Source organism: Aethina tumida, chromosome 5, assembly GCF_024364675.1.
Source record: "Aethina tumida isolate Nest 87 chromosome 5, icAetTumi1.1, whole genome shotgun sequence".
Lineage (NCBI taxonomy): Eukaryota > Metazoa > Arthropoda > Insecta > Coleoptera > Nitidulidae > Aethina > Aethina tumida.
The window spans coordinates 12,436,994-12,462,886 of record NC_065439.1 but is presented as its reverse complement, the minus strand read 5'-3'; the positions used below and the strand labels follow the sequence as shown (position 1 = coordinate 12,462,886).

Below are 25,893 nucleotides of genomic sequence, written 5' to 3'. Positions count from 1 at the left end.
TTGAAAGCAACAAGTGTTCTGATCACATTTATTTACCCACAGATACATGGATTTCAGGTAGAAATAATTTAAAAATTTGTACTTCACATACATATTTGAATACGAAATACTTATTGCATTTGATATGGTTTTAATTCACTAATAAATTCTTTAAAATATGTATGTGTATACGTCACATATAAAATTCAATATTTCAGCTAAACTTCACTTGTATAAAAAAACAAATATTTTTTTATTTATTATGATACCCATTTTTCGTCGTGCGTATATTTAACAGTGTATACTCTACTACATTTAAAAAATGTAATGAAAATAACAATATGCTAAGTTTAATAAAGCTTCTATTTATTTATTTTTTGGTAATAATTAGACGAAGAAATGCATTGTTAATAAAATTGGTTCAATTTTTAAATAGCAGTCTTCATATTAATTTGTACACAAATATATCCTCTACCAATTTTGCAAATTAATAATGCATTTTAAAGATCCTCGTTTAATATATTTAGAGAATTGGTAGGAGAAATGAATCCAGCCAAGGAAACACCATTCTTTGGCTAAATCGGCAAAATTTGAAAGTTAATTTTTGGGACATCGTAAAATCAAAACTTCTCTAAATCCACTAGACACTACAACATTTAAAAAGTGACAGACTATAGTATAAGTTTATAGAATATTGCAAGATAGCGGACTCGACAGATATACAAGAAATAGTTTCGAAATATAGATACATTAATCTAGAAACTGTATGAAAAAATAAACTAGAAAATAACAAGCAATTATTAAAATCTGTAAATATCTTTAATTATGCTAAGGGACCTTTTTCCTGGGAACGTTTCTAAACTGGATATTTGTGGTGCTAGTTATTTACAGATTTTTTACACCTTTAGAAACTTCCAAAACTCTCACATACACAAACATGTAACATTATATTACAAATAAATCGTTTTCTAAAACGTCAATTCAACTTAAAAAACATTATTCTATATATTTATATATACATACTCTCTGTAAATGACATCACATTTTGATATGTGTTTTTAACTTTGATATGTATTCATTTTCTAACGCAGCCTCTTCAAAAACCCACCCGAAAACCGTTCAATTCAGAATTGTTTTCAGTGTGTTTTTATTCTAGATCTAGTTTATTAACTAACTTACAATCTAAGGTGGTATGGCATGTTCTGATATGCATTAGTTTCGTTTGATTAATAAAAAACGATTAACCTATGGGGCATTGGAAAGGAAATACTATTGCTTTTTACAAATATCTAAATTGTGGGAACTTAATTGTAACTTTGGGATGTTTAATTGATACCTTCAATCATCTAATTTATCTACCGAAAAATATCAATTGAGATGGAGACTTGTAGAGGTTGTAGTAGTTTTTAGGAAAATATCAATTAACCTGGTACTCCAATGTGGAATACGCAATTTTAAAAGTAAATAAGGCACTGATCAATATGATCCAACTTAAAAACCAGGTCCACAAATAATTTGTTTGAAGTGTAGAATGCAGGTAAAGTAATTCGTTTTTTATCTATTGTGTTTCATAAAAACTTCTAAACTGAAAGAAGCAATTATCACGGATTCTTATGAAACACTCTATGTGTGTGTGTATATAAAGTATTTGTTTTTGATATGTATTTATTTAAACCAGACAATTCTTTAATTAAAGTTGGTGAAAATGTACAATTGCTTTCTAGTCATGTCTGGTTTAATTGCTATAATTAATAATTGGTATCTAATAATTGAGCAAAATTGTACACAATTGTGCTTCTTTCCTAATCGAGTGTCTTGGTACAAAGTGTTCTTTCATAGTAATTAGTATACATAAAAATAGTCGATTATTACTTTTGTAAATAGCTTTAAAAATACCCGTTATGGATTAAATTCTGTATTGATGTTGTTCTTATTTCGTGTACAAAACTTTTATGGTTTATGACTTCACCTTTTAATAAATAAAGCCGGACGAAAATACCAAGAAACTTTCCAGAAAGTTGCAGTTCGAAAATACTCGTGTCGCGTTTTAATTTTTTCGCCACATTTAATATCGGTTATTAAACTGCACTGCTCCGTTAATTAAAAGACTAAAAACGCAACAGTAGAACAATTTGCGCAGTGAATAATGGCCTTAAAACTTCCTTAACCGCCACTCGTCCCGCCGCCAAAAAAAAAACAACGTCCCAGAAAACTCCCCGTTCGAAAATAGTCCGCGATTATGAAGTAACTCCTGCGACTCCACAAACTTCAGCTTGTATAAATTATACTCCCCGGTTTTACAGTTTATTCTCGCATGTGCAGTGAAAATCCACAGTAATTAACGTGCCTTCAAGTAGTTGAAAAACTTGAATGATGGAATGATTTTGTTATGGCGGTTTTTTTAGCGTTTCTCGCACCGCGGGCGCTTTTCAAAGTTGAACGAGCTCTCGAGCACTTTCTGTCCGACGGGAACGAAGAAACTGTGACTTTTCAAATGTCTGTGATTAAAATAATGAGGCTGCGGTTTGTGCACGCCTGCGCACTTTTTCGATACTCCTCAAAATAAACCAACCACCCTTTTATGTGGAAAATTATTGGAGTTGCTCTTTCAGGATGCCTGCGAAGTTCTGTGGGTGTAAATTACGATATTTCAATTTCAACAATTGTAATTTACTGTTTTGAAACGTTTAAGTTGACTTTCTGTTATCCCATGCTATTGGAAACGTTGTTTTGTTGTTGATTTTTTAACCCCTTATGTATAAATATATATTTTTGTTAATACAGTAACACTTATATAATTTGAAAATTCTCACAATAGTAAAATACAATAATTTAATATCTAATTCGTGTAAACTTGTATAAATCGTGTTCAATATATGTTTGGCCGTTTAACCCTTAACTATGATATGTATAGTTTCCCTTACTAAAACAGTAGTATTCTAACATGATATGTATGTTAACTGTTATCACATCGACAGAAACACCCTTGTACCAAGACACCAAAACACAAAAGACAACCGAAAACCGCGAAAAACTTATTCTTCCGGCCACCCCATATCCTCCCCCATCAGTTCGTAGAACTTCTGGTTGTGCTCGAGGAAGTACTTCCTCAATTTCGAGACGACACGTGGCTCTACACGTGGATGACGTCGTCCCTTGGTCTCCCTCAGACATCTATCTGAGGTCTCGTTGCGCAGGCAGTAGAAACCTTTCGTCTCGTTAAAGTAGAAGTTGTGGGTGCCTATCCTCGGCTCCAGCCCTAGAAACTTCTCGATCTTTTGGATCTGAGGGACTGGGTCTTCAATCAGCAGGTCTCCGTTCACAATCAGGATCTGTTCCCGAGGGAATACTTCCAACCATCTAAAAAATAATAATGAATAATCCAATAGTTGATCACCTTCAAGAGTTACCTGTGGAGGTAGTTGTGATAAATGGAGATCGCCAAGGGTCTGTAGGCTTCGTTGATGGAACCGTTGGGGTAAAGGGCTAGTTGTTCGAAGCTTTTAGGCGGAGGAGTCGGTAGGGTTGGTGGTGCAGTTGCGGCGTTCGCCCTCAGCTGGGTGTAATCAGAAATGGCCCTCGTCACTGGCTCGCGCACTATCAAAAGTAATTTGACGCTCGCGTTCATTGCTCGTATTCTTTCCGGGACCTGGAAATTGCCAGATTAACGACTGAAATAAATCCGACGGGACAAAATGAAACAGAACGAGTTTATTTGTCTTATGAATAAGTTAATTCGGGGTTAAGCGCCGGTCCGGAATGAGTTTTTTATGGGCGGGGAAGATAATCTGGATTGACGGGAACAACGCCTTGGAACTTTTGCTTATCTTGCGTCGCAGCAAACCTCCTATCAGATTACCTGCAGTTATAATTCACCAAGATACTCTGTTCTTGTGTTCATGGCGTCCCCTTTTTAAATTGAATCCTTTTCTTTTTGGATGGGGATATGCAAAAATGTTGCGAAGTAAACTAATAAACAACAACAAAAGTAGAAACAGTAAGACAGTAATACCTCGGGCGTAACAAAGTAGCTGGGACTCTTCTCGATAGTTATCTGACCGTGATACGAGTGCGGCATCTGCATCCTGTACCACTCCAACCCCTTGTTATAGTTCTCGTCTCGGTCGAAAAAGTGCACCTCGCCCGCCGCCTTCTGCACCATCGGATGCAGATACAGCATCTCGAGCAAGGCGCGGGTTCCGCACTTTCTTACACCCATAATAATGGCCTGGGGCAGACGACGCGCCGCCGCCGGATAGAGTCTCCTGCTCAACAGCAGGATTGGGGGCCTGGTGTGCTCCACGGACTTGGTGTGGAGGCTGTTAAGGGCGCTGTCATAAATCATGTGGAAGGTGAGGAAGAGCGAAAGCAGCATCACCGTCAGGATGGCCAGGGCCATTTTCGGACGCGATACGCCCACCACGAGCACGCAGTCTGACGGGTCGCCCTCTACGGAACGGAGGGCTGCTTTCGGGAGCCATCTGTAAAATAGAAATTAACTATGTTGAATGGGGGAACTAAAATAATAATTGGTTGATTTCGTGCAATTATATTAAAATATTATATCAATGAATATAAGTAGTTCTTTAATCTTGTGAATTGTAATAATCCCTATAGGTCTTTTATTTTAGTATACATTTGAATGTGTACAGATAGTAATAATCTATGAAATCAAATTGCTTTCAAATTTTCACACATTTTAATTTTGTTAAATTTAATTATTTATGTTTAATTTTTTAAGCTTAAAAAAAATAAGTATAAAGTAACAATTTTTGTTTTATTATAATTTGAACAATTATTTTTAATGATTTAAGATAAATATTCTAAATTTTATAAATTAACTATTTGTTTCTAATTTTTAAAGTTTAATATTTTAAATATAAAATGTAATTTTATTTATTTATTTTTTAGTATAAATAGTTGTAATTTTTTAAGCTTCAAGGCCTAAATTATTAGTTTTTAATTAATTGTTTAGTTTTTAAATACTAAATTTAAGTATTTATTTTAAATTTTATAAATAATTTTATAAATTTAAGATATCAATTTTATTTTTTAATTAATTGTCTATTAATATTTTTTAAGCTTAATATTTCAAATTTTATAAATTTAAAATAAGAATTTTATTTTTTATATCTTATTTTAATATTTTTGTTTTAAAGCTTAGCAAATTAAATTTGTAAAATTTAAAATAATTTTAGTTTCATTTGATGAAAATTATTATTTTTAATTTTCTTTTAGACATAATATTTTAAATTTTATAGATTTAAATGAACAATTTAGTTTATTTTCTTTTAATTAAATTATTTATTTGTATTTTTTTTTCAGCGTTGTTAAGTCAAATCTTGTAAAAGTACTTTTTGATTTCTGTACGTGATTGGACAAATTAAATAAATAAGAATTAAGTTATTGTTGTTGATGTTTAGATTAGATTAGAATTAAAACATTATTATCAGATATCAAGAAATACTGATTTCGTCTAGACAAAATTGAGCTAATCCTTTTAGGAGTTTAGTTAAACTTTCAATGTGCAGTGAAAGGAATAATCTACTAATTCAAAATCCTTTCGTTTCACACTGTTTAAACTCTTCAGTTAATTAAACAAAATAAAGCATTAGCAATTAATAGAACGTGTTACTTCTGGTTAGATTAGATTAAAATTAAAATATTATTTGATCACGAAATACCCTTAAAAAAGAGAGTTTAGTCAAATTTTGGAACGCAATGAAAAGAATAATCAATTAATTCAAAAAGTTTTTATTTCACAATATTCATTCTATGCTGTTAATTAAAAATAAATAAACCATTAGTAATTAAATGAAAACGTATTATTACTGGTTAGATTAGATTAAAAATAAAATATTTTTTCAGAGATCAGGAAACACTGATTTGGTCTGGACAAAATTGAGCTAATACCTTTAAGAAACAGAACTTCAAACTTTGAAGGTGGAACAAAAAGAATAATTTACTAATTCAAAATCTTCTGTTTTACATTTAGCAATTAATAGAACGCATTACTGAGTTAATTTAGATTAAAATTAAAATGTTATTTTCAGAGATTAAAAAACACTGATTTAATTTCAACAAAACTGAGTTAATACCTTTAGGAAACCGAGTTTAGTCAAACTTTGAAGGTGCAGTGAAAAGAATAATCTACCCATTGAAACAAGCTTTTAATTCACACTGTATTTTCTCCGCAGTTGATTAAACAAATTAAAGCATTAGCAGTTAATTGAACGTGTTATTGCTGGTTAGATTAAAATCAAAATATTGTTCTCTTAGATCAAGAAATACTGATTTGGTTTGAACAAAATTGAGTTAATATCTGTAAGAAATCGAGTTTAGTCAAAATTTGAAGTTGCAGGGAAAAGAATAATCTGCTAATTTGAAAAGATTTTATTTCACATTATTTATACTGTATAGTTAATTGAACAAAATAAACCAAAAGCAATTAGTTGAACGTGTTATTGCTAACTAAATAAGATTAAAAATAAAATATTGGTTTCTGAGATCAAGAAATACTGATTTGGTTTGAACAAAATTGAGTTAACACCATTAAGAAATAGAGTTTAGTCAAACTTTGAAGGTGCAGCGAAAAGAATAATCTACACATTGAAAAAACGTTTAATACACACTATTTATTCTCTGCATTTAAACAAATTAAACCATTAGCAATTAATTGGACGTGTTATTGCTGGTTAGAATAAATTAAAATATTGGTGTTATAGATAAAAAATTACTGACTTGGTTTGAACAAAATTGAGTTAATATCTTTAAGAAATCGAATTTAGTCAAACTTTGAAGTTGCAGGAAAAAGAATAATCTGCTAATTCGAAAAGCTTTTGTTTCACACTATTTATACTGTGCAATTAATAAAAAAACAGCAAAAAGTTGAACGTGTTATTGCTAATTAAATAAATTTAAAATAAAAATATTATTTTCTGAGATCAAGAAATACTGATTTGGTCCGAACAAAATTGAGTTAATACCTTTCAGAAATAGAGTTTAATCAAACTTAATAATTTACTAATTCAAGAAAATTTTGTTTCACACTATTCACACACTATTTGAACAAAATATAATAATAGATTATAATTAAAATATTATTTTCAGTGATCAAGAGATTATGATTTAGTTTGAACAATATTGAATTAATCCTTATAAGAAATAATGTTTGGTGGTGTAAATGGAATAATCTGGTAAATATAAATACTTGTGGCTTATTATTTTAGCTTTGTAGTTGATTGAACAAAATAGACTAATAAGAATAAGTTGGGCGCATTATTGCTGGTTAGATTATAGAGATCAAGAAATAGTGATTTTGTCTGGGCGAAATTGTATTTATTAATAATGTAAGCAATAGAGTTTGCTTAAAGCATAGTGAGCCATCAAAATTCTTTTGTGGAACACCATAACAGTTAGTTGAATCTGTTAATGTTGGTTAGGGTACATTAAAAAAAATTGTTTCAGTCTGGCCGAAATTCGGTTAATCCCCATAAGCAACAGAGTTTAGTACAACTCTGGAAATGTGGCAAAAAGTCCATCTTAATTAAACGAACCCAAAGGCCCCGAATCACGATACGCAACCTCGCCTGGAAATATGAAATAAATCGCTTTATCCCCCGTCAATTGGCGTAGATAACAAGTTTTTTCAGGTCCGTCTACACCACTCCGGCTCGATATTAAATTGCGACCGATTCGCGCGCTAATTTGCCTCATCGATTCGAACGGCGGGGCTGTTTTGTTTTTTACGGTGGTTTGCAGAGTCTGTGATCTATTTCCATCTCTCAATGTCAATAAGATGAATCGGACGCGCGGCTTTTGTGTCCGTTTATTTATGGCCTCGTTTTTCTACATAAATTAATAAATCGGACGCTGTGTCCGTATCGGATTAGTCATTTCATCCCGACACGTGCACAATAAGTATTAAATGTCGTGTTTGTTGGGTTGAATTATTGCCCACGTTTTGTTCCATGCCGTTTTTATATAATCGGTTAAGTACACGTGTACTATGCCGAAATCAAACAGAATTTTAATTAAAATGTTATCGTTCTTATTAAAGCCAAATGACAGGGTTGTTCGGGGCAAATGTTCTCATTAGACTAAAGTTTGTGTTACAATAAGTTTTAACTTGGAGTCAAGTTCTTACATATACATTTAGGGGAACTACAAGTTTGCGGCAAAACTTCCGCGGCACAAAGAAATAAATAGACTAGTTAGTTCTTGGTTATCTCGACTTCTGAATTACTTTAAATAAATAATACAATTTTCGTCCCCGCAACTTTTACTATTTTATGACAAGCATAATTAAATATTCACACTGCAGCAAATGCAGAAAATTCTCAATTTAAAAGCAACAAAACGGATATTGTAAGTTGCACGAAATTAAACACAGAATTGGACAATTTATTACCTTAAAAACTGTTAAAGTTTTAAAGTAGTCTGAGGTTACTATAAATAAACCCAAAAAACTATATTTTGCGTGCCGTATTTCTAAGTACATTTTATTGCTGAATAAATCCGACATTTTTGCTTGACTTCGGAAACATCGCCAAGGAAATATTCGTGTTTATAACACGGCAATCTTGAAAATGTGGATGGAAAAAATTAAACACTTTACGATAACATCGGAAGGTATCGCGAGTTCACTATAAAATTATATTTGTTTTCTGTTTACGTCAACAATTTATTTTTACCAACTTTATGTGAATATGTCTGACTGTAATATTTAATGCGGGCAAAAAAAATCATTTATACTTTCAGTGGTTACAAAAGGTTGTCTGCTTGTACAATTTATTCTGAAGAGACTAATAGAGTTTCAGTGATTAAACTAAAATTAGTTTAAAAATCTTGAATCATACTTTTGTGTAAAAAAATTAAAACGCAGCAGAAAAGTATATGACTTCATTTTTATCATAAATTTTAATAAAAAAAAGTTGTGTATCACTTTAATGAAATTACCGATCATAAAAATGATAAGTTATTCATAAACGAAATTTGTTTACGAATAATCTTTGTTGACGAGGACGGTTTGTCACATACTGACGTCTAAACAAGAACATTTTCCATATATTTACGAGAAATAGGTGACCAACTCATTTCTAATACAACCGCCATAAGATGGATAGTTGCTAGTCGATTACGACCTAAAAGACATTTAAAAATACCTAGGCTTTCACTTAGACACAGAAAATCAAGGGTGAAATAGGCTCAAGCCCAACAAAATTGTATTCAGCCTCAATGGTCAATTGTTCTTTTTTAGAACAAAATCAGGAGAGTATTTCAGAACTCCTACAGGCTTCAGTGGTGGAATGAGATCATATTTTAAGAATTTATTGATAATTTACAAAATAGGGATGGAAATACGAGGTGCCGTTGATGATGAAGTCACTTCTTTATAATTTAATTATTCTTTATTTCATAAATATTGAAATACTTAGTGAACCTTCAAAGACCTGAAAATAATCCAATAACAAATATTTATAATTTTGAATTTTGAATTTTGAATTTTGAATTTTGAATTTTGAATTTTGAATTTTGAATTTTGAATTTTGAATTTTGAATTTTGAATTTTGAATTTTGAATTTTGAATTTTGAATTTTGAATTTTGAATTTTGAATTTTGAATTTTGAATTTTGAATTTTGAATTTTGAATTTTGAATTTTGAATTTTGAATTTTGAATTTTGAATTTTGAATTTTGAATTTTGAATTTTGAATTTTGAATTTTGAATTTTGAATTTTGAATTTTGAATTTTGAATTTTGAATTTTGAATTTTGAATTTTGAATTTTGAATTTTGAATTTTGAATTTTGAATTTTGAATTTTGAATTTTGAATTTTGAATTTTGAGTATCATGTTTCGAATATTGCATATTGAATATTAAATATTTTTGAATATCTTAAATTGGATATTCAAAATGTTGAATATTGAGAATATTTGAAATATTGGGAATATTTATTGAGAATATTGGGATATTAGAATATTGAGAACATTGGGTATATTGGGAATATTGAGAATATTGGGAATATTAGAAATATTGGGAGTATTGGAGTATTGGACTATTGGAATATTGGAATATTGGAATATGGGAATATTGGAATATTGGAATATTGGAATATTGGAATATTGGAATATTGGAATATTGGAATATTGGAATATTGGAATATTGGAATATTGGAATATTGGAATATTGGAATATTGGAATATTGGAATATTGGAATATTGGAATATTGGAATATTGGAATATTGGAATATTGGAATATTGGAATATTGGAATATTGGAATATTGGAATATTGGAATATTGGAATATTGGAATATTGGAATATTGGAATATTGGAATATTGGAATATTGGAATATTGGAATATTGGAATATTGGAATATTGGAATATTGGAATATTGGAATATTGGAATATTGGAATATTGGAATATTGGAATATTGGAATATTGGAATATTGGAATATTGGAATATTGGAATATTGGAATATTGGAATATTGGAATATTGGAATATTGGAATATTGGAATATTGGAATATTGGAATATTGGAATATTGGAATATTGGAATATTGGAATATTGGAATATTGGAATATTGGAATATTGGAATATTGGAATATTGGAATATTGGAATATTGGAATATTGGAATATTGGAATATTGGAATATTGGAATATTGGAATATTGGAATATTGGAATATTGGAATATTGGAATATTGGAATATTGGAATATTGGAATATTGGAATATTGGAATATTGGAATATTGGAATATTGGAATATTGGAATATTGGAATATTGAAATATTGGAATATTGGAATATTGGAATATTGGAATATTGGAATATTGGAATATTGGAATATTGGAATATTGGAATATTGGAATATTGGAATATTGGAATATTGGAATATTGGAATATTGGAATATTGGAATATTGGAATATTGGAATATTGGAATATTGGAATATTGGAATATGGGAATATTGGAATATTGGAATATTGGAATATTGGAATATTGGAATATTGGAATATTGGAATATTGGAATATTGGAATATTGGAATATTGGAATATTGGAATATTGGAATATTGGAATATTGGAATATTGGAATATTGGAATATTGGAATATTGGAATATTGGAATATTGGAATATTGGAATATTGGAATATTGGAATATTGGAATATTGGAATATTGGAATATTGGAATATTGGAATATTGGAATATTGGAATATTGGAATATTGGAATATTGGAATATTGGAATATTGGAATATTGGAATATTGGAATATTGGAATATTGGAATATTGGAATATTGGAATATTGGAATATTGGAATTTTGGAATTTTGGAATGTTGGAATGTTGGAATGTTGGAATGTTGGAATGTTGGAATGTTGGAATGTTGGAATGTTGGAATGTTGGAATGTTGGAATGTTGGAATGTTGGAATGTTGGAATGTTGGAATGTTGGAATGTTGGAATGTTGGAATGTTGGAATGTTGGAATGTTGGAATGTTGGAATGTTGGAATGTTGGAATGTTGGAATGTTGGAATGTTGGAATGTTGGAATGTTGGAATGTTGGAATGTTGGAATATTGGAATGTTGGAATGTTGGAATGTTGGAATGTTGGAATGTTGGAATGTTGGAATGTTGGAATGTTGGAATGTTGGAATGTTGGAATGTTGGAATGTTGGAATGTTGGAATGTTGGAATGTTGGAATGTTGGAATGTTGGAATGTTGGAATGTTGGAATGTTGGAATGTTGGAATGTTGGAATGTTGGAATGTTGGAATGTTGGAATGTTGGAATGTTGGAATGTTGGAATGTTGGAATGTTGGAATGTTGGAATGTTGGAATGTTGGAATGTTGGAATATTGGAATATTGGAAATAATAAGAATATTGGGTGTATTGGGATATTGGGATACTGTTATTTTGAAATATTGGAAAGAATGAGAAATCTTGGGATATTGGGAATATTAAGAATATTGGGAATATTGGAAAATTGGAATGTTGAGAATATTGGGAATATTTAGAATATTGAGAATATTTGGGATAGTGGGAATATTAAGAATGAGAATATCTGGGATAATACGAGTACTGGCACTATTGGGAATATTAGGAATATTGAAAATATTGAGAATATTGAGAATATTGAGAATTGGATATTCTTACGCTTTGATTTCACCTAAAGTGAATCTGTAAACTTGTCTTGACATTTAAACAGTAAATTAAACGAATGAAAACATCATTTAAACAGTTAATTAAAAGATTATCACAGTATTTTAGAAAAATATGATACATATTTGAATATCGAATATCGATTTTTGAAAATTAAATATTGAATATTGTGTATTAAATACATAATGCCAAATATCCAATATTATACATAAATTTAATTTAAATATTTATTTTTATATAGAAAATGTCAAAAATTTGTACCATTTCCTTCCCACGCTTTGATTTAATTTAAAGTCAAACACAAGCTCGACCTGACTTTTGTACAATTAATTAAGCGAATGAAAACACCATTTAAACAACCCGACTTTGAAGTTACGCAGTTAATTAAAAGATGAATACAAAGATTGACTTACAGTATGTCGAAGTGAGGCGGACGCACACATCCTCTTTTGGTTTCACCCTTTGTAGGACTCATTTTATTATTCGGCTTGTGTCGTCCTCCATTTTAGATCAAATAAAATCCTGAAACAAACAATGGGTATTCTTTAACAAATTGTTAATTACAATTAGTCAAAGGTCGTCCGGTTTTATACGGACGCAAATCATGCGAATGTTTCTGATGGTACCAAAACAAGTTTCGGTTGCAAATTGGGAGAAAATTCCGATTTCCTTTGCCAACAGTAATGTTTACTTCTGTTTGCGTTTATGCCGAAACATCGACAAATATTCTTAGTGTGTTCAATAACATCAAACTGTTTGCCCGAGGAAAACACTGTCTGGTAATATTTATTCAGCAGTCGATAGACGTATTTAATAAATATTTTGCCGCGTAAATTGTTTCAGCCAAATTAACAAATCGGTTAAAAGAGCAAACACGATTTTAGATGCATCAGAAAATTCAGATTCGAACGCTGAGGGGTAGGGCGAAACGCAAAAACCGTCGGCTCGACTAATTCGCGTAATTAAAGCACCTCATTAAATGAAATTTGAATTTGCGAAGGAAGTAAATTTCAGTATTATGACGGCAAAGAATGTTTAATCTTGTTACATTGTTTGCTTACTTCATAATTTAATTGGGAAATTTCACTTTTATTAAGTCGGCTCATTAAATTTTACGGGTGGGAGGGATGCACAATTTCAATTGACTGCGGAATATTGAATTTTTAACGCTGAGGACGACGGAATTTGCATTTACGAAGGGGGATCAATGTCTGAGGTTAATTTTTATATGTCCTAAGCAGACATTTTTTTTAATAACGGTGTAAGTATTTTTAGAATCCCCCATTATCTCAATTAGGGAATTCATAATTAAAACTGGCGCCTTCACCATTATTAATGCACCGGCGGCACATTCGCCTGGATTAACGCTGCACATTCCTTCCTGATAATAAATGTTACATTATTTAATTAAATTGCGTCTCATTTATAAACAATAGCTTGGGGCAATAAAACAATGGTAATACAAGGGTAAATAATTACTTTATGTAGAATATTTTTTATTATAAACTGTGATTTATTTTAATACAGAAAAATAGACAACAAAATAATAATTTCACAATATTCATCTTATTCAAAAATATACAACTGAGTATATTATTTTATTTTTTATCTATTTTAATGGAAAAATATTACTAAATAGGATTTCTTTAACACAGAAAAATACACGACAAAATAATAATTTCACAATATTCATCTAATTCAAAAATATAAAATTGAGTATAGTATTTAAATAATATTCCTTTAAGGAAAATAATTGATAAAATAATAATCTAATAATATTTATCCGATACAAATGAAACACATGATGTCATTTATTTAATTTAACATCTATTTATGATGGGTAAATATTTTATATGGAAAAATCGTATTTAAAAAATATTCTTTCACTGAAAATAGATGCCAAAGTAATAATCTTTTACTATATATCCTATAGAAAAAATACACATATATATTGTCACATATTTTTAATGGATGAATATTATTATATAGGACTTTTATCCACTACTTGGAAAAATAATATATAAATTATTCTATTCTATTGAAAATGGATGATAATATGATAATCTCATGGTATTCATCTTATACAAAAAATTTTATTAAATGGAATCTTTTTCCCACATTTGGCAAAAATCATATTTAAATAATATTCTTCCAATGAAAATAATTGACAAAATAATAATCTCATAAGAATTATACCATAGAAATGAAACACATGATTTTATTTATTTAATTTGACATCTATTTTTGATGGACAATTATTATATATGGAAAAAATCGTATTTAAATAATATTTTTCCACTGAAAGCAGAAGAAAATGCATTAATCTCAAACTATTTATCTTATAGAAAAAATACAGATGATTTCATTTATTTATTTTCTCGTCTATTTTTAATGGACGAATATATTATATATAACTTTTATCCACCACTTGGAAAAAATAATATTTAAATAATTTCCTTCTATAGAAGACAATATAATAACCTCATAGTATTCATCTTATACAAAAAATACACATGATTTATATATTTTCTCATCAATTTTTAGTGGATGAATATTCATAAATAATTTTTTTTATCAACTTGGAAAAAATCGTATTTAAATAATATTCTTCCAATGAAAATAACTGACAAAATAATAATCTCATAATATTTATCCTATACAAAGAAAACACATGATTTTATTTATTTAATTTAACATATATCGTTGATGGACAATTATAATACAGAAAAATCGTATTTAAATAATAATTTTCACTGAAAGTGGAAGACAAAGTACTATTTATCTCACAGGAAAAATACACATGATTTCGTTTATTTATTTTGTCATCTATTTTTAATGGACGAATATTATTATATATAACTTTTATCCACCACTTGAGAAAAATAATATTTAAATAATTTTCTTCCATTGAAAATAGATGATAACATGATAACCTCATGGTATTCATCTTACACAAAAAATACACATAATTTCACTGATTTTAGTGGATGAATATTCCTAAATAGAATCTTTTTCATTCACTTAGCAAAAATCGTATTTAAATGAAATTCTTCCAATGAAATTAATTTACAAAATAATAATCTCATAATATTTATCCTATACAAATGAAACATACTATTTTATTTATTTAATTTAACATCTATTTTTGATAGACAATTATAATATATGCAAAAATCGTATTTAAATAATATTTTTTGTTAACTGAAAGTGGAGGACAAGGTAATAATCTCATACTATTATTAATATAATAATATTTAAATAATTTTCTTCCATTGAAAATACATGACAATGTGACAACGTTATGGTATTCATCTTGTACAAAAAAAAACACATGAGTTCAATTATATATTTTCTCCACTTGGCAAAAATCGTATTTAAATAATATTTTTGCACTGAAAGTAGAAGTAATAATCTCATACTATTTATCTTATAAAAAAAAATTCATGTATTTTTAATTGATGAATATTAATATATAGAATTATTAGCTCCACTTCACATTTACATTTTCTATTGAAAATATATGACAGAATAATATTTTTCTTATTTATTTTATTTTCCATAATTTTAATTAGACGAAAATTATAAATACATACATACATCGTATACAAAATAATCATAATAAATTTACATTCACATAAGTAAATGTTACATTATTTTATTAAATAACATAAACAGTAGCTTGGAATAATAAAACAATGGCAACAAAACCGTAAATAATTATTTTATCTCAAACATTTCCAGACACAGCAACGGCAAAGCACACAAAACGGACTGGCGTATCATAAAATTAAAGCACCGTCATATTTTTAATTAATTACCCGTATGCAAAACTCCGCATCAAAGAGGACAATAAAAGGAGCATTCCGAATCGATAATCCGGGCATGAATTGATGGAAACGTCGGCAACAAACAAAAGATTCCTTCGTAAATCTGGGGTCGTAATTTTCCCACTCTATTACACCTCTCTCAATTATCGAACGTGTCGACGGTGGATTTTCTCTATTCGCTGCATTATACAGGAACTACAATGCGGACATCACACTGTCTTGCTTTTTTTCTTTCGTCCGCTTTAATCGCGTTTTCCTGCAGTGCTTCGCGGGAATTTAAATTAGTCGGGGCGGTTTTTCTCCGGGGCAACAGTTGGATCCGCGGGGGGAGAGGACAACGGTGCGACGCCGGTGATAAGTTGGTGGAATTTCGTGGACGTCGGTTTATGCGAATCCGTTTCACTGCATAATGTAAATCGGCGTGTGTAATTTCCGTTGTGCGGTTTTGCACGACCCGCCCGACCGTTAATTCAGCTGCGAGGGCGTTCATCACAATAATTGTCGGTGTTCCGGCGATTTTAACTAAGCTAATATGATTGCTGCATTATTGCCTGCATTAAGTCCCAACTACGTAATTTACCGATTGGCGAACTCTAAATAATTACATCTCGGCCACATCCCCTCCCTTATCATCTCCATTTCAATTTCTGTGTTTCGACAGAAAAAAAGCCGTTTTGTGTTTTTTAATATTTCAACCCAAACGTTAAATAAATATTTGTTGTTTACAAAAATTATTATACGTAAAATATAAAAGCGGGACCTGTATCCGTATGAACGTAAAATAAAATTGTTTATTTGGCCAATAAATAATAAATAAAAATACACGTGATTTCATTTATTTATTTTGTCATATATTTTATTATTGATTCAATATTATTAAATTATGATTTTTTTTCACTTGAAAAAATAAATGATAAAATAATAATAATTTCATAATAGTCATATCATATAAAAAATAAAGTCTTGATTTTATTCATTTATTTGTCATCTATTATTAATGAACAAATATTAACAAAAGTTTTATGTATATAATAACATTTAAATAATATTTGTCCATTAAAAATTAATGACCAAATAAAAACTTCATAATATTCATGTTAAACAAAACATTCTCTAGTTAGAAACTAGGACTTCTTCTATTTGAAAAAATTCTATAAATATTCGTGAATTAAAATAAGTGATAAAATAATAATTTAATAAAATTCGTTATTAAATTATATTCATTCATTAAAAGTAAACGACCAAAGAATAATAATAATAATTATATAATATTCATTTTATACAAAAAAATAGTTTGATTTTATTTATTTATTTATTTATTTGTTGATGTATACAATTATTAAATTATGATTTTCCTCCACTTCCAAAAAGTATAAAACTAAATAATAAAAATAATCAATTCATAATTTTCATTTTATAAAAGAATACATTTATTTCATTTACATATGTACTTTGCTGCATATTTTGGATAAATAATATTAAAGTATAAAATATTATTCTGTTTCTCCATTTGAAAAAATCGTATTAAATAAATATATTTTATATTTATGAAAGTATAAAAAATAATAAAAATCTCATAATTTTAATCTTATACAGAATAATAATTATATTTTTTAGAAAACATACATTTGATACCATTTATTTATATATCCATATATTTTAGTAAATAAATATTATTAAAATACGCTTGAAAATGAAGAAATATATTATTTATATAATAATCTTAAATTAAAAGCATAAAACTATTATCATTAACAAGTATCATTTTTTAAAAATATTAGTTTTTTCTTCAATTTGAAAAAATCATATTTTTTTTCATATTTCCACATTAAAATTATACAACAAAATAATAAAAATAGAATAGTTTTCATATTGTACATATGTTAATAAATAATTAATTAAAAAAATGCACTTGACATAATTTTTTTATATATTCACATATATTAAATAATAAATATTTACTAAGTATTTATATATTTTGTTATGTATTTGTAGTAAAAAAATATTATTAAAGAATCGTTTTTGAAAAATATTAATTTTTTCGTCAGTTTGAAAAAAACATATTTAAATAATATTTCAACAAAAGTATACAACAAAATAATAAAAATAGAATAGTTTTCATCTTATACATATGTAAAGAAATAATAAAATGCATAATAATAAATATTATTAAAGTATCTTTTTGAAAAATATTAGTTTTTTGTTCAATTTGAATAAATCATATTTAAATAATATTTCTAGATTAAAAGAATCCATCAAAATAATAAAAATTTGATAGTACTCATCTTGTACGTAATAATTAATTAAAAAAGTACACTCGATTTTATTTATTTATATATTTGTATATTATAAAAAATAAATATTATTAAAGTATGTTTTTCTCCCATTTGGAAATTATGATTTTTTTCTTCCATTTGGAAAAAATATCATATTTATATAAAAATTTTAAATTAAAAGTATAACACTAAATAATAATAATGAATTTATAAATTTCATCTTATAATATACTTAATTTCATTTATGTATTTTGTTATGTATTTATAGCAAATAAATATTATTAAAATATCATTTTTGAAAAATATTTGTTTTTTCCTTAATTTGAATAAATTGTATTTAAATAATATTTCTACACTAAAAGAATCCATCAAAACAATAAAAATTTCATGGTACTCATCTTATACATAATAATTAATTAAAAAAATACACCTGATTTCATTTATTTATATATTTGTATATTTTAAAGAATAAATATCATTTAAGTATGATTTTCTCTCAATTGAAAATTATGATTTTTTTTGTCATCATTTGGAAAAAATCATTTTTATATAATAATTTTAAATTAAAAGTATAATAAATAATAAATTTATAATTTTTATTTTATAATAAAATATACTTAAATTCATTTATGTATTTTGTTATGTACTTGTAGTAAATAAATATTATTAAAGTATCAATTTGAAAAAATCACATTCAAATAATATTTCCACATTAAACTTATACAACAAAATAATAAAAATAGAATAGTTTTCATCTTGTACATATGTTAATAAATAATTAATTAAAAAAATGCACTTGATATATTTTTTTATGTATTCACATATATTAAATAATAAATATTTACTAAAGTATGTTTTTCTCCCACTTGAAAATTATGATATTTTTCTTCCATTTGGAAAAAAGAATATATATATATATATATATATATATATATATATATATATATATATAATAACATTAAATTAAAAGCATAAAACTAATTAATAATAATAATAAATTTATAATTTTCGTCTTATGATGAAATATACTTAATATCATTTATTTTCTTAATTATTTGTAGTAAGTAAATATTATTAAAGCATCATTTTCGGAAAATATTTGTTTAAAAAAATCATATTTAAATAATATTTCTACATTAATAGTATACAGTAAAATAAAAAAAATTCATAATTTTCATACATAATAAAATTAATTAAAAAATACACTTGATATTTGTTTATATATTCATATATTTTAAAGAATAAATATTATTAAAGTATGTTTTTCTTCAATGTGAAAATTACGATTTTTTTCCTCTTCTTATAATAAAACACTTAATTTAATTTACGTATTTTAATATGTTTTTTTTTTTTGTAAATGTATTATTAAAGTATTCTTTTTGAAAAAATATTAGTTTTTTCTTCCATTTGAAAATATCATATTTAAATAATATTCAGTATTCAGATGAATCCTTCTCAATTTGTGACCAGAATGATTCTTACAGATTCAAACAGACCCAGAGGTCTAAATGTAATTAGGACATGGTTTTAAATAAACTAAGCCCGATGATTTGAGAGTATGGCTAGGTTTAATTTTTCTTTCAGTTTTCTTTGCTACTGCTGGTAATATACAGACCACATTTTTGTGACTTCTTACACTTTATCCAGTTAAATAATAAATAATTCAATATTTTTATATATCCTGGAAACGTTTAAATAACCATAAATATTATAAATTTTATCTAAAGTATCTCAGTATCAGTTTAAGTTATTTAAGTTTTTATATATACAAACTAGAGTTCTGTTACAAATTACAGAAATCAATTTATATTACATAATAAACTACCTTTTATCTGAAAACCCATAAAATATGAATATGTCAGTCACGAATATAGAGAAACAGTTCGATAGCCAGAATCGAAAATTCCATACTCAGTCGCGGCGTCACGTCGTGTGCACCGTCCGACCGATTGATAATTTATGGAAGCGTCAGGTAGTCGACGCCGCGTGACGTCACGTTCAGGGTCGTCGGGACGGCGGCGTCCGTCCGTAGTAGAGTACTCCACCATATCGACCCCGAAACCGGTTTTAATTGGCACAATCCCTGTATCTCGCTGCGTACATCTTCCGAGCCAGAAACAGAAACGGGATCAATTAATCGCAGCGATTTTATCGCATTGTGTAAGAGTCTAGTTCGAACAGTACGATACGGAAATCAGCTGCTACCGGTGTTTGATTTAAGGGTTGGACGGACGCGTTTGGCGTTGATTAATTGGCCGACCGAATCTAACTTGTTGTTTGTCAAAAACACTGTTACGGACAATTTATTTTTTAATTGGTGGGGATAACTAATGAAAGCAACCCAGCTTCGTTGACAAATTAAATATTCAGTACACTCTTTTAAATGCTGTTAAATATAATATAAGAAAAAATAAAAAAGCATAAAAAAGCTCTCAAATAATATACACGAACCAAAAACGTAAATTAGTTTTTCAGGTACTGAATATTTTATTGCAGTGAGTCGGTCACAATTATGTAATTACCTATTTCTTGTACCAAGTGTTTACAAAAACAAACCTAAGAAACGTTACGCCTCAATAATGTTGTGACACAATTAAAATAGAAACCTAATTACTTCATCAGACTTTTCAGATGCTTTTGGGGGTAGGAAAAAATGGTTTAGCCTCGTTTAAAATTCGTGTGTCGTTTTTTGTCCACCTAAAATATTTAAACAGCGTTCAGTTAATCAGATAATGTTCGAGTGGCACACAATTTAACTAACGTCATGTAACACGTTTTCGTGTTGAATATTAAACCTCCAATGTTATTAGAATTGCATTACGTTGCATTTTCAGTGCAGGTGAACGAGGGGGATTTTCTCCGACACATGAATTATTCAAAATCACAACATGGAAATTTATAAATATACAACAGTTTTAACCGGGTTTTAAAAAATGCATTTCTGAGAGAAGCCGAATGAATAGGGGAGTTGTGGAACACACGAATTGATTATTTTTTTTCCTTTTGGTAATTTGTTACATGAACGACCGCATTGCTCCAGCGGTAATATTAGAAAACCTATTCATCAAATAAAGTACGGTAATTTATCGGAGTGTAGGTCATGGCTCCAGGAAAGTTTGTAACGTCAATCAATAAAAAATGCATTCGATATTGACATTTCGTTATTAGGCCAACAATAATTCATATTTAATGATACGTAAAGGAGTAGCAAAACAATGCATGGAACGGGAGTGAAACGTGACGCAGATCTGGTTGTGTGTCACGATCGACTCTAATCCCTTAACACTTTGACACGGTTGAGAAATTAAATAAATCTTGATCCGTTGTTGCTGTTTCAATTTTGACTTGATCCCTCGATATATTGCTTTTTCAAGAAGTTCAAAGCACATTTTTGTACAGCTGATAAATAATTCAAAACTGAAGTGTAACTGTAGAATTTTATTTCAGTCACTGAATGCGGTTAAAAGACTAAGTTTAAAATAGTTAATTGTAATTTATCAGGACCTGGAAGGTATTTATAAATTCATTTGTTCATTCAACTGAATACTGAAGTTATTCGACTATATTTTCCAATTTCAAATATTCATTTGATGATAATAATCAAAATATATTAAATTATAATATTACAAAATATAATTTATAAATATATGATTATATTAATATTCAGATATTCAATTATTCGAAAACATTTTTTAATTTAAATGAATGAAAATTATTATATTAGTTAATTGAATATTCATTTGTTTATTTAAATTAATATATATCCTTATCTGAATATTTTTTATTTGAAACTGTATTATTATTATTAATATTCAGTGCTTCCGATATCTGAATACTAAAAACATTTAAATATGTGTTGGTTCATTTATTCGAACATTCCAAAACATTTTGGATGTTTGTATATTATTAAATGAATGAATATTCAAATTTAATTTATTTTATATGTTTACCTTAAAATATATTTAAATAAATAAATACAAAACAAGTAGTTATCTAAATATACTTATTCAAGTCTTCACATGGTAAAGTTTATAACAAGATTTATTCAAGTTTAGTCATAAAACAACAAAATTATTCAAGAAATATTTGAAGAAAAAAATATATATTTTACCTTAAACACATGTAAAGTCACCAATTTTTATGATAAAAAGTTTTTTAACGTTAACTAAAGAGTTTTAAAAAATAAAATATTGTAATATTCGAATATCTTTTCGAGTATAGAATATTTGATTCTATGATTTTAAATATTGAAATAAAAAAATATATTTTGAAATATATAAATATTCATTTAAATGAATAAATATTTTTTATTTAAAAACGTATCAATATTTAAGTTAGTAAAAATTAAAATTATTTAATAGTGAAAGTTTTTTAATTTACGAATATAAGAAAATTCAAATACTTAAATACATTTTCTGATTAAATATTTAATTTATATATGCTGATTCATTTAAAATATATTTTGGAAAATTTAACTAATTACTTAAAATTTACTAATCTACGAAAATTCAAAAATTTTTCTGGTTTAAAAGAATGAATATTCAATCATATTTAATTTTTTTATTATTCAGTTCTTTATTTTAATATTCGAATATTAATTTAAATGAATGAATATTCAAATACTGAATATTGAAATATTTAAATATTCATTTAATTGAATGAAAACAAATATTTTTGAAAATGAATGAATATATAAATTAACAAAAATGAAAAACTGAAATATATAAAAATTCTTTCATTAATAGTCATTAATTCAGCTATCAATATTCGACAATAATGAATGAATATTAAAACATAAATATTGGAATATATTTTCTAATTAAAATTAATGAAATCAACTTTTTATAATTATTCAGTTAAATGAATTAATGAATATTCAAATAATCATTTAATAACCAACATTTTAAATCATTTAATTGAATAATAACTTAAATATTTTTGAAAATGAATGAGTACATAAATTAATAAAAATGAAAAACTGAAAATATATAAAAATTATTTCATTCATATTCATTAATTCAGCTATCAATATTCGAGAATTATGAAATAATATTCAAATATTCGAACATAAATATTGGAATTAAATGAATAACCGAATATTTTAAGTAAATATATTTTCGAATATTTCCAACATAATATTAGTATTAAAATTGTATTTAAATATTATATAAAAATCAAATAATATTAAAATTCTTTCTTTAATATTCTTTGATTCAACGAACGAATATTCTAATATATTTTTTGTTTAAAATAAATATTTGGATAATTTTTATTCAAAAATGTATTAATTAAAATATTTTAATATTCTCTCAAATATTCGAATATTCATTTAAATATTCTAATATATTTTTTTGATTAAAATAATGAATATTTGTATAATTTTTATACTAAAATGTATTAATTAAAATATTTTAATATTCTCTCTAATATTTGAATATTCGAAAAGTAAATTAATTGTATTATTACAATAAATAACTATTAAAATATTGTTCAACGTATGAATAAATCGCTTTTATTATATTTAATATTATGAATATTCGACTATTTGAATATTCATTCGTTCAATTGTCATTTCATTTGAATAAATGGGCATTCAAATAATTAATTATACCATAAAATATACCATATTTATATGAATATTTTAATTTATAATACAAATACTATTTAAAATAATGGCGAATGCACCCACGTTAATTTACGTTGCATTCGCCATTTTTTCACATTAGTTCAGTTTAATTGACGTAAATAATTTTGAAATTAATTTAATAAAATAACGATATTATATATAATTAATTTATACTACAAATACTATTTAAAATAATGGCGAATGCGTCAACGTTAATTTAAGTTGCATTCACCATTTTTCCACATTAGGTCAGTTTAATTGACGTAAATTATTCTGAAATTAATTTAATAAAATAACGATATCATACATAATTCTGAATAGAATGAATTAATGAAGTTAAAACTTCTTGCAGTCTCCAGTTTACAAAAGAAATTCATTTGATGTGTTCCACACCGCATTTTAAATAATTCAAGATTCTTTTAAATTCCAAGTCAATGCCTCGAATTATTTTGTCCGGACGTAACTTTTCCAGTCGCATGAGCGGTTTATGCAAATCGCAAGATTCTATACATAGTTTCGAAATCAGATTGCGACGACTTTTTAAACCTCTTATTTATAGATTTCAGTTGGTTTTATTATATCCCGGACGCCCTTTGAATATTAAACAAAAAGGTGCCGTTTATTATTCACCGTTTTTATCGGACAATTTGACACGGTTTGGTCCGGTAAATAATAAAAATCGGTCGTCGAACAAGGAAATCTGAAATCGGGCTTAAAACGGGGGATGTGTGGAAAATAGGTAGCGTCCCGTTAGCCCGTGTAAATCTAACATTCTCCCCTTTTGTCGATGGGTGAATGAATATAACGGGATCGTAAATTTTAAAAAACTTTATACCTGAACCTATCGATCTCAAATTCAGCATATTCGGTTGCAGCTCGGTCGGTTTTGATACCGGAAACGTGTTCGGTACATTCCGTTTAAAATTTTGCAGATGTAATACGTAAATTTATGTTCGCAAACGCCTCGTTTCGCATTTTAATTGAATTACGCGAAATATTACCGGAATAAATTGTAATTCCGGACTGTTTTTCAAGTCAAATATGTTTCGCGAACCGGTCGAACCGCGTTCGCAATTTGTCCCGGCAGTTTTCGATGGATTTGTCACAGTTTATAAAATTACGTCGGATATTTATTAATTAAAACTGCTCCGGACGAGACGAGCATTTATATTAATTAGTACGGGCACAATGAGCGATAACCGGACCGTTCCACTCTGCATTGTTCGAATAAAAACCCTCTAATTGCACCAGTGAAACAATACCTTTGCAATTTATCAAAATATGACTTTTATGAGGAATTGCAAATGAAATTTGCGGTTAATGGCGCCCATTTTCGTCCGCACCATTTAAACGTGCAGAGTTAAAACGACATAAGTGCTCTTTCGGGTGCGATGCGGTCATTTCGTAACGAACACTTCTGAAATTCGACGCTGAAATGAATATTAATGGTCGTTAATGATAGTTAAAGTCGTTAATTTTTTAACGATCTTATTTCGTATTCCGACCTGAATGGAAACAATTATTACGTATAGGAGAATTATAATAATTATAACTGGGAAGAGAACCGAACTAAAGAATCAAACCACGCCCACAAAGTGCTCATTAATATCATTTTGATAATAATGCGCATGTGCCACTCAAAGTCCAACTGTCAACTTGTATGAACTGTGGAAAACAATATTTTCAGCAATTTACTTAATGTGATGTCCGAATCCAAAAAGCCAAAGAATTTATTCGAAATATGCATATTCGAATTTATATAGAATATTCAAATATTCATATTTTACTTGAAAATGCATTAATATTTAAATTAGCGTACCAAAATGAAATAATTCATTTAATATGCAAAGAATCAAACATTTATTCGCATATTTAAATATTTAAAGTTAATGTATTGCTTAGTTTTTAAAAATACAATAAAATATTGTATATTAAATATTATAATATTAACTTTTGAATATTCTAATTATTTTCATATATATTAATATTACTAAAATACTTATGATGAAACAACGACACTT

At 27.4% G+C, this 25,893-nt stretch overlaps 1 protein-coding gene across 1 annotated transcript in view; it reads right to left on the bottom strand.

Annotated features, from left to right (window-relative positions):
* Positions 1 to 14: 14 nt before the first annotated feature.
* LOC109598304 (heparan sulfate glucosamine 3-O-sulfotransferase 1) overlaps positions 15 to 25,893 on the bottom strand; it is a 114,826-nt gene continuing 88,947 nt past the window's right edge. Inside the window, exons 2-5 of the mRNA XM_049968335.1 lie at positions 12,557 to 12,665; positions 3,992 to 4,460; positions 3,390 to 3,628; positions 15 to 3,339 (exon numbers count right to left, since the gene is read on the bottom strand). Of these exons, the coding sequence (XP_049824292.1) occupies positions 3,015 to 3,339; positions 3,390 to 3,628; positions 3,992 to 4,460; positions 12,557 to 12,618 (1,095 nt within the window). The 5' untranslated portion in view covers positions 12,619 to 12,665 and the 3' untranslated portion in view covers positions 15 to 3,014. The remainder of the gene's footprint in view (positions 3,340 to 3,389; positions 3,629 to 3,991; positions 4,461 to 12,556; positions 12,666 to 25,893) is intronic.